The following is an 11,031-nucleotide window of genomic DNA, read 5'->3' on the forward strand; positions in this document are numbered from 1 at the left end:
TAGGACCACTACTGTAAAAGTCTAAGAAAAAGAACCCATACTATCCCACTAAAGTGGATTCTAAGCAGGCTTCTAGGATGCAGGGGTAGGGTTAAAGGTGGGAGGGGAAGGGGGAGCACTGGGCAGGGAGTAGACACAGGACAGTTTGGGTAGGGGGGAGGGAGACAATATACAAGTAGGAAGAGGGGAACGGAAGAACAAAACAGATAGGAGAACAACTAAACAGGTATGAATGAACTAAATGGGACAGAAGTAAGAAAAGATATAGGACACCCTTGGAACAACAGGGCTCTGGGATACAGACTGGTATATGATTGGAATGGGGTAAAGGGGGGAATAATGTTAAGATGCTTGGCTGACTTTTGAACCTGGGTTTCCCATACATTATATTATAAAACAGACACTGGAGGGGGAGAGAAAGGAATAGCCAGAGATGTCACCATAGAAAGCTTGTAAGTCCGTCTTCTGCCTATAACTGATTGGAATACCTAAAAGGGGACTACAATGTATCCAGTGAAGGAGGTTTCCTGAAGAGCCTCGGCAGTACATAAGAATATAGATGGAAGCCTAACCACACTCAGACCTTCAGAGATGGGAAACTTTCCTCTTGAAAGGGCAAGCAGACCAGCCTGGAGCAGCCAGAAAACCAGAAGACACTTCCTGGAAGAAAGACCTACAGGAAAAATACAGAACAGTAAGGGCAGTCCCACTGCTACCACAAGAACAAGCAAGTTGCTAGACCAGGAGGCATCAAGGCAAGTGGCTGGGTCGTCTCAGCACAGATCCTCTCCCAAGACTAAGACGCAACGGAAATCCACGCTCTGATTGGCGACCACGCACATCACCCATAAAGGGAAGTGACTGAAGAACTAAGCACTGCATCATTCTGCAGACTACTGCGAACCCGGGTGGGGACTCGGTCAATCAGCAGTGAGACAGAACCAAGGGACCCATGGGCTCAGAGTCAGTGACACAGCCACAGAGAACTAGAGCGGAGAGCGAAGAGACCAGCTGATAAGAAGAGGGCAGACACGCAAGAACACCCACACTTGCAGATGATACCCACCTAACCTGGCTTCAATGACTGGATGAACAGAACTCAACACAAGGAAGAAAGAAGAGGAAAAAGGAAAAAAAAAAAAGTGTCATCTGATACAAATTGATGAACTGGACCTACACCTATAACTACAGTAGCTCAAAAGAGGGAAAAATTCCCGGCTAGGCTACAAGAATTATCCCCAACCCCTTCACACAGAGTGGAAAGGGATGGGCAAAGTGAACATTGGCTACCCAGAATGAGGGGAGGGATGCAAAGGTAAGAAGTGACTGCCTTACACGCTTTCAAGAGGGAACCTAGATCCACAGAGCGGGGAGGATAGTGGAGTCTCCAGTGAATGGTTCTGGGCAGGGCTGATGAAAAGAAATGCAGACGGGTCTCATGTGATGCAATGGTGAAAATTGTTACCAGGACTGATTGTGAGGACTGGAAATGTAAAGGTGGATATTTTATCGCAAGGAGGGGAGTGATTAACCTTTCAGTCTAGGAGCTGAGGGCCCTGGGACCATCAACAGAGAAGAATGAAGAGAGTGACTCCACCCAGAGAAGCAGTGAGGCCTGAGGTGAAGACAGAGAGGACAAAGTGAAGAGATGGAGTGCCTGGGGAGTTGAGACCCAGAGAGGGAAAGGGGCTGGGTGCTGAGGACCAATGGGGGGGGGGTTGCGGGACATGCAGGGTAACTAAGGCAATGACACGATATAGGATAGAATGAATGTAAAACTAATGTTCCCCCATGTAAACTATCACTCAATACACAATAAAATATTAAAAAAAAATAATAATAGGTAAGGTGTTAGGCATATTCTATCATGTGGCAAAATTATTCTTTGTCTGTGAAGCTGTGATATCTAGAATACAGTGATCTATTTCCAAAGTACAATGGTGGGTGCAGGCACAAGGTAGATAAAGGTAGATATTCCTATTGCAAATGGGAGAAATTGGAGAGAAAGAAGGAACCCAGAAAGTCTAAAACCCAGCAGAACAATTAACATTAGCTCTCAAGAATTGAATATAATTCTCTTCTCACTAAAACCACCTCTGTAATGGCTTTGCCCTCCAGATTCTGGGTGTTGGCGACACACTCTGGATTCTGGGTGGAGGCCCTTTAACCCTGGGCTGCAGCCTTTTGTTTCCTCTCCAATGGAACTACAATCAGCTCTGGGTAGCCCCATTCTTCTAATCCATCTGAGTGGTGATCCTTCACTCTTGGTCTCATTAAGTTGTTATGCCTCTTGGGCATGGCAGCTGCAATCCTCTATCTTTGGGAATGGCCCTGCCCTCCTGACACTTGTGAACCACAACCCCACACTTGACAATTTAGCTGGTAAAGATCTGACTCTTTTTAACTTAGGAGGTCATGACTCCACCCTTTGAAACTGATGCAGCTTTACTTCCCATATTCTTTCCAGCAGCCAGAGTGTTCCTTAGAATCCGGGATGGCTAGCCTTTGGCTCTCATACTTTAGACATGTTATCAGGAGTTGTACTCCATACTGAAGACTTAATAAGTCTTGGACCTTCATCAGTAAGCATTTTAAGTCCTCTTCGCTTCAATCAAGTTTGTATCATCTGCATATTGTTAGTGAGTCTTCCTTCAATCTTGATGTCATGTTCTTCATATAATCCAGTTTCTCAGATTATTTGCTCAATATACAGGTTGAACAAATATGGTGAAAGGATACAACACTGGCACACACCTTTTCTGATTTTAAATTGTTCAGTAGCCCCTTTTCTGTTCTAACAACTGTCTTTTGGTCTATGTACAGTTCCTCATGAGCACAATTCAGTGCTCTGGAAAACTCATTCTTCAATGTTATCCACAGGTTGTTGTGATCCACGCAGTCTAAAGCCTTTGTGTAGTCAATAAATAGTCTCTGTTTTTAGCCAAGATCCATCTAATGCCAGTCATATCTTTACTTCTCCATCCTCTTCTGACTACAGCTTGAATTTCTTGTAGTTCCTTGTCTATATACTGTTACAACCATTTTTTAATCATCTTCAGCAAAATTCTGCTTGCATGTGCTATCAATGCTACTGTTCCATGGTTTCTGCATTCCGTTGGGTCTTTGGAATGGGTACAAATATGAATTTCTTCCAATTGATTGGCCAGGTAGTTGTCTTCCAAGTTTCTTGATGTAGATGAGTGAGTGCCTTCAGCACTGCATCACTTTATTGAAAGATTTCAATTTGTATTCCGTTCGTTCCTGGAGCATTGTTTTTTGTCAATGCCTTCAGTGCAGCTTGGACTTTTTCTATAAGTATCATTGGTTCTTGATCATATGGTGACTCTTGAAATGATTGAGCATCTAACAATTCTTTGGGGCACAGTGACTACTGTGTATTCCTTCCATCTTCTTTTGATGCTTTCTGCATCATTCATTATTTTGACCATAGAAATCTTCAATATTGCAAGTCAAGGCTTGATTTTTTTCTTCAGTTGTTTCAGCTTGAGAATTGCTCAACTTGTTCTTCCCTTTTGGTTTTGTAACTTTAGGTCTTTGCACATTTCATTATTTGAGTTTGTCTTCTCAAGCTGCCCTTTTAAATTATTTAGTTCTTTTACTTCGTTTCTTCTATTTACTTTAGCCTGTTGTGTCAGGTTTGAACTGCAAATGTGGTGGTTCAAAGTCACCAGCTGCTCCTCAGAAACCCTGTACAGGGTTGCTAGGAGTCGGAACCGACTCAACAGAACTCAACAACAACAACATGCTGTAGAGCAAGTGTCAGAGTTTCTCTGACATCCATTTTGGTCTTTTTTTTTTTTTCCCCCCATACCTGTCTTTTTCCTGTATTCTCTTTGTGTTCTTCCTGTATGCTGTTCTTGATGTCATCCCGCAACCCTTGGTCTTTGGTCTTTAGTGTTTACTGCATCAAGTCTGTTCTTGCGATGCTCGCTAAATTCAAGTGGAATGCATTCAAGGTCATATTTTGGCTCTCATGGGCTTCTTTTAATTTTCTTCAGCTTCAGCCTGAACTTACTTATGAGCAATTGGTGGTCTGTTCCACAGTCTGCCACTGGCCTTGATTTGGCTGATGATATGGAGTTTCTCCATCATCTCTTCCCATAGATGTACTCAAATTGTTTCTTGTGTATTCCATCTCCGAGATCCTGGTGTGTAGTCACCTTTTATGTTGTTTGAAAAAAGTATTTGTAATGAATAAGTCATTGATCTTGCAAAATTCTATCATCCGATCCCCAGCATAATTTTGATCACTAAGGCCACTATGGATCCTTCCTCTTCATTTTCAGCTTTTGCATTCCAGTCACTAGTAACTATCAATGCCTGTTGATTGCATGTTTGATCAACTCCATATTGCAGAATTTGGTAGAACTCTTCAAGTTCATCATTACTGGCTTTAGTGGTTGGTGAGTAAATTTGAATAATAGTGATTTTAACTGGTCTTCCTTGTAGGCAAATGTATATTATCACAGACAGCACTGTACTTTAAGATAGATCTTGAAGGGTTCTTTTTGACTATGAATGCCTTTCCTCTTCAATTCGTTGTTGCACAGTAAATCATAGAATTGTCAGATTCAAAATGGACAATACCAGTTCATTTCACCTCACAAATGCCTAGGCTATCTATCTTTATGCATTCCATTTCAATTTTGACATCTTCCAATTTCTCTACATTCATACTTTGTATAGCCCACTTTCTGATTATTATTGGGTGTTTGCAGCTATTTATTATCTTTTTGAGTTATGCCCCATCAGCAAATGAAGGTCTTGAAAGCTTTGTTCTATTGACATCATTATGATCAACTCTGCTTTGTGGAGGCAACTCTTCCATTGCAGGATTTTGAGTGTCTTTCAACCTGAGAGACTCTTCTTCCAGCTATGCAGCTGACATTACTCTTCTGCTACTCATAAGGTTCTGAATGCTAACCATTCAGAAGTGGTCCTCCTCTTCCTAGTGTGTCTTAGTATGGAAGTGCTGCTGAAACCTGTCCACCATGGGTCACCCTGGGGGCATTTCAAATACTGGTTACACAGCAACATGAAAGATACCATAGTACGAAAAACTGACAGATGAGTGGTGACTTAGTTATCTGTTGTTGTTAAGTGTCATTGTGTCAGTTTCAACTGATAGCGACCCTGTATAGGGTTTCCAAAGAGTAGCTCATGTGTTTGAACCACTAACCTTGAGGTTCAAACCAACCTGTGGTCAAGTGCTTATCCTACAGCACCACACCAGGACTCCAAGTTATCTAGTATTTTGTTGTTGTTAAGTGCCTCCGAATTGGTTCCGACTCATAGCAACTCTGTATAGGGTTTCCGAGGAGTGGCTGATGAGCTTGAGCCACTAGCCTTGCAGTTCAAACGAATTTTGCAGTCCAGCGCATTAGCTTGCAATGCCACACCAGAACTCCATCTATATTATACTACTGCTAGTATAATAGAAGTAACACAAGTGGCTAGTTTTAGCTGACAGAAGTTTATTTTCTCTTAATTTGTTGTTGTTTAGTGCTGTCCAGTAGGTTCTGACTCATAGAGACCTTGTATAGGGTTTCTGAGGAACAGCTGATGGGTTTGAAGCATTGACCTTGTGTTTAGCTACTGCTATTGCGGTTAAGTGCCATCAAGTCAGTTCTATTTCCTAGCATCCCTGTATAGGATTTCTGAGGAGCACTTTGTGGTTCAAGCCAACCTTATGGTCGAGTGCTTATCCTACAGTGCCATACCAGGATTCCAGTCAAGTGCCTACCCTACAGAGTCACACCAAGACTCCAATGAGTTGAATTGTATTCCTCAAAAATATGTGTTGTAAATCTTAAACTCTGCCTGTAGTTATAATCCTATTTGTGAATGAGTTGTGTTTGTTATGTTGATGAGGCAGGAGTAGTGTAGGGTGTATCTTTTTTGAGCTATAAAGGAGATTACACAAGCAAGTGCGTAATCAGAGATGCGGAAAGAGAGATTCCAAATCTCATGAAGAAAGCCTGGAAGTCTGAATTTAGGGTACCAGTTTTAGCAGAAGACTTTGTTTTTCTTTTGGCTTAGGAGGGAGGTCCTGTCTTTTGAGCATCTTCTCCTGGGCTTGCCTTCCTTTTGCAGTGCGGAGATAATAGCATTTGAAGAAATTGGACAGTGAGGTGCAGGGAGTACTGCATGGAAGCTTTGTTGTTGCTGTGAAGTGCCATTGAGTCAGTTCCAACTCAGCAGCTGTGTATAGGGTTGCTGAGAAGTGGCTGGTGGGTTTGAACTGCCCATCTTTCGGTTAGAAGTCCATGCTTATAATATAGCGTCACACCAGGACTCTGCATGGAAGCATTACAGCAGACAAAGTGATGAGGACAATGGTGTCATGCTGAAGAGGGGGTGCAGGTATCTGGAAGATTGGTTACATTGACAGATATGTTAACTGTGCAAAATAAGATAACATACTGAGAATAATGGAGCCAGGTTTGCTCTCTCTCTCTGAGGAAAAAATTACACATTTGGAAAAGAGTAAGTTAGAAAAGCGGAGTCCTGGTGCAGCACTGTAGGGTAAACACTGATCTGCTAATTACAAGTTCAAGCCCACCAGCTACCCCTCAGAAACCCTAGACAAGGTTACTATGAGTTGGAACTGACTCAATGACACTTAACAACAACAATCTAGAAATAATCCTGAAATATTATATTGTAATTGGATTTATTGGTATGTGCTCATGGGTTTTTTAATATATAGATGTGGAAGTAGTGATAGATGTATATAAACAGAGTTTTTTGAAACTCTGTGTGTAAAATAAGTTTCTGCAGATAAGTTTTCCCTTTACAATATGCATTCTTCAGACTAAAATATGTACTATTTTACCATTTTTCTGCTCCTTGGACCCTTAGTAACTCCTTTCATTGTAGAGAGGAAAGAAAAGGAATTTCAATAATAATTTTTCATTTCAGCTTCTCCATAGTTTCATATCAGCAGTTTTAACAATACAATTATTTTTTAGTCTAGGTGAAATAAATGTCCAAGATCCTGGTAGTGCTGATTCTTCACAATTTCCTTGGTAATTTTGTCACTTCGCCTGCGTTTTCAGTATCGCCACCTAAGAGGTATTGGCATACTAAGTCTCCTGGGTTTTAGGAATGTGATTTGTCTTTCCCGATATCAAAGATATTATTTCTAATATCAAAGATATGATACAGTTAGACTGTTGAGGTTTTTCTTTTTTTCCTTCTGAGAAGAAATGTCATTTTCAAGTGCAATTATAGTCACCTAGAAAAACTAAGAACAACATTTATTAGTTTTCAAAGAAATTAAATTTTTCACCCTCCAAGTACTTAGACATATTTCTAGTATAGTAGTAGAAAGTTAATTTGTTATTGTAAAGGGAAGGCTTCTCAGGCTTCTTATAATCCAATTTGTTAAATCTAAGATTTAGTAGTAGTGTGAGACCTGAATGGAAGTATTCTTAATGAGTGATAGAAATATTCTTGCTGTTATACAGTTTTGAAAGTACATTGCCTGCAAGTTACTCTGGCTTATACCTTTTATTAGCTATTGTATCACTAATTATTTTCTTTGAACAAACATTTCAATAAGAAGATACTCTGGAAAGAATGAGGTTATGTTGAGAAATGCCTAGAAAAGTTCTACAAATTTAACTACCTTATAGTTACCTGAATTTTAAAAAATGTGAATGAAAACAGTCAAGTGAGAATTTAAAAAGTATTCATATATTTTTTATCCATTTTAGACGCGGAATCGTTTTGAAGGAACACGATCAGAAGTGGAAGAGCTTATGAACAAAATTAGACAGAATCCCAAGGACCACAAGCGAGCCAGTCAGTTTACAGCAGAAGGCTACCTTTATGTTCAGGAAAAAAGTAAGAGATACTCAAAAGAGTGGCTGAATGATAAAAAAAAAAAAAAATCAAGTTTTTTTTAAAACTCTGCTCCTCTTATTAAAATTACCATGACATTAATGGTTTTACCACTTTCTTTGTTCCCTCTTCTCCTAGAAGGTTCAGGACAGTGGTGGTTATGTGGTAGAATTTTTGCTTTCCATCTTGGTCATGCTCCTCATCTGTGAGAGGAGGCTTGCATGTTATTACGATGCCAAACAGGTTTCATAATCTAACTCTGAACAGATTCCGCACTAAAATGGATTAGGAAGAAAGGCCTGGTGATCTACTTGTGAAAATCAGTCACTGAACACCCTGTAAACTACAATGGTCTGATGTACAGCTGAACGTGAGGGGACCCGAACACAGAACCAGGCAATGAGTCATTATACTGTGGACAGGATTGCCATGAATTGGTGGCTAACTACATGACAGCTAACAACCAGTTATCCTAGAAGATGAGTTTTACATGTTCGGAGAAAACATGTCCTTGCTGTAATGCAATGGTGGGAAATGTCCAGGCCTACGGGCCACATAAAGCCTGTGGAATCATTTGGTGTGGCCCTGCCAAGGCAATCACAGTTCCAGCCATCACATTGTTGTTGTTAAGTGCTATTGAGTCAGTTTCAACCCTGTGTAGGGTTTCCAAGGAGTGGTTGGTGAGTTTGAACTGACAACCTTGTGGTTCAAACCCACCTTGCAGTCCAGTGCATTATCCTGCTCCACCACCCCAGCCATTACATTGTTGTTCTTGTTAAGTACCATTGAGTTGGTTCTCACGACCCATAGCGACGCTGTTTAGGGTTTCCAAGGAGCAGCTGGTGAGCTTGAACCACCGACCTTAACAACAGCCATCATATTAAGGGTAACTTAATTAAATGTTTGACCAAATACAGTAGGCTAATTTTTAAGTTGATAATTTTGTATTGCCCACGATTGATGTTATAACTTTTGGCATAAAAAAGTTTCCTCACTCCTGCTTTAGTGAGTAGACAGTATGATTAGGAATGCCTGTGAACATGTATCTTTGCTTTGGCTTCCACCATCTCACATAGTTCCACATTGTGCTTCCCAGGAACTTTGCTTGTAAGGGAAACCAGAGTTTAGTATAAGGCTATGAGGTAGAAATGCAGGGCCTTGGCATTTATTTTTAGTATAATCATCTCTTTCCTCACTTCCCCACACTTATTACCAACACACACACACACACACACAGACACACGGGTCCACACATGTATATTCATACACTCAGTAACACTCTCCCCACAACCCTACCTAGCCTTCACGTTAAGGATGTTGTTAAGTGTCGTTTAGTTGGTCCCAATTCATAGTGACCCTGTACAGGGTTTCCCAGGAGCTGCTGGTGGGTTTGAACTGCCGCCCTTGTAGTTAGCAGTCCAGCGCTTACCCTACAGGGCCACACCAGGACTCCATGTTAACGATGAGAGGAACCTATTCTCGTCTTCCTTTCATGTCTTCCTTCCATCTTTTATTTCCACATCACTCTTCACCAGTTACATTAAAACTTTAATATGGGAGAATTTAAGTGTTATGTATACTATCAGGCAAACTTCTAGATGGCTATAAAAATATTCCTAGATAGCATCCTAACTTAATTCATAGAATCTTAAATATTGCTGCTGTTTTAAGAATATGTAGTAAATGTTGTTGTTGTTGTTGTTATGTGCCGTGGAGTCGGTTCCGACTCATAGCGACCCTGTACAGGGTTTCCAAGGCTGTAAATCTTTACAGGAGCAGAAAGCCTCATCTTTCTCCTGCGGAACCACTGGTAGTTTCGAACTGCCGACCTTGAGGTTAGCAGCCTGATTCGTAACCACTACGCTACCAGAGCTCCAAATAGAGTGTCCTTATTTTGAAAAATCAAGGGACCTCAAGACTCAAACTTTTAATAATTTGGTCTTATTTTAACTGTTTAATTCTTCATGTTTCATTCTTTAACTCTACAACTTGATTGCTAATTAATAGAACGAACAAGACTATGAAATTATCTTTGTTTGTAATTTTCCTTCTTTCCCACCCTTGACTGTAATTAGAATGCCTATGGATTTTAATTTCATTTGCTACATTTGTCAAATTTATAGGACTTTGAAACTGATTAGTGTCTTGCTTTGAATGAAAGTTAATATGTAGTTAGCAGAATGGTTGTAATTTATCTACTTGTTCTTTTTAAATCTGGGGAAACAATCGTCATTTTTCATGTAGAAATGAAATAGTGGAAATCTGCAATTTTCTGATGTTTTCTTCTTAATCATTATTTAAATAATTAAGTTTATTTATTGAATTTCAAAGAAATAAAATCCAGCACATAGACATAGAATGATAGAATTTTTATCAATATATGGCCTTATCAAAATTGGAGGAAACTTGACTTTTAAGGTTCACCGCTCTTACTTACTGGGCAGTGCTGTGATCTGTAGGGTAAGCACTGTACTTCTAACCACAGGTTGGTGATTCAAGCCAACAGCTGCTCCTTGGGAGGAAGCTTTCTGCTTCTGTAAATATTTACAGCCTTGGAAACCTTATAACAGGGTCACTATTAATTGGAACTGACTTGGCAGCATTTACCAATATTTAACTTATTGGTTCTGAGAGGAATTGGGAGTCCTTGGGTGGTGCTAATGGTTAAGCGCTTGACTATGAATTGAAAGGTTGTCACGCAGAGGCAGCTTGGAGGCTTGACCCTGGTGATCTTCTTCTGAAAGATCCCAGCCATTGAAAACCTTCTAGAGTGCAGTTCTTTACTGAGATGTGGGGTTGCTTTGAGTTGAAATCATCTTAATGGCAACTGGTTTGTTTGGGTTAAAACTTGCCTGTTAAAAAAGCAACCAAAATATTACTGGTAAAATATTTCTCTTGGTTCCTATAATCTGGGCACTGTGCTAAGCTCTTTATTACAACTGTGTCATTTAATATGTAAAATAGGAAGTGTAAGCTATTATTGGCTCTGTGGGATATGCACTGGACCGCAAGGTTGGTTCGAACCCTGTATAGTTGGCTGTTGCAGACCGTGTAAGACTAGTCAGAGGTTCGAGGCCCTCTAGGGCTGAGTGTAACAAATGAGGCCGCTGGCAGTTAATGGAAAATTGCTTTCATCTTAATATTCAGGTATATATATTAAATTAA

The 11,031-nt window shown here is 40.3% G+C and overlaps 1 protein-coding gene across 1 annotated transcript in view; it reads left to right on the forward strand.

The window, feature by feature from the left end:
- Positions 1–11,031, forward strand: part of ARHGAP10 (Rho GTPase activating protein 10) — a 483,306-nt gene that overhangs the window by 197,585 nt on the left and 274,690 nt on the right. The window contains exon 8 of the mRNA XM_006870868.1: positions 7,740–7,869. Coding sequence (XP_006870930.1) covers positions 7,740–7,869 — 130 coding nt within the window. The remainder of the gene's footprint in view (positions 1–7,739; positions 7,870–11,031) is intronic.

This window comes from Chrysochloris asiatica, unplaced genomic scaffold, assembly GCF_000296735.1.
Source record: "Chrysochloris asiatica unplaced genomic scaffold, ChrAsi1.0 scaffold00155, whole genome shotgun sequence".
Classification (NCBI taxonomy): Eukaryota; Metazoa; Chordata; class Mammalia; order Afrosoricida; family Chrysochloridae; genus Chrysochloris; species Chrysochloris asiatica.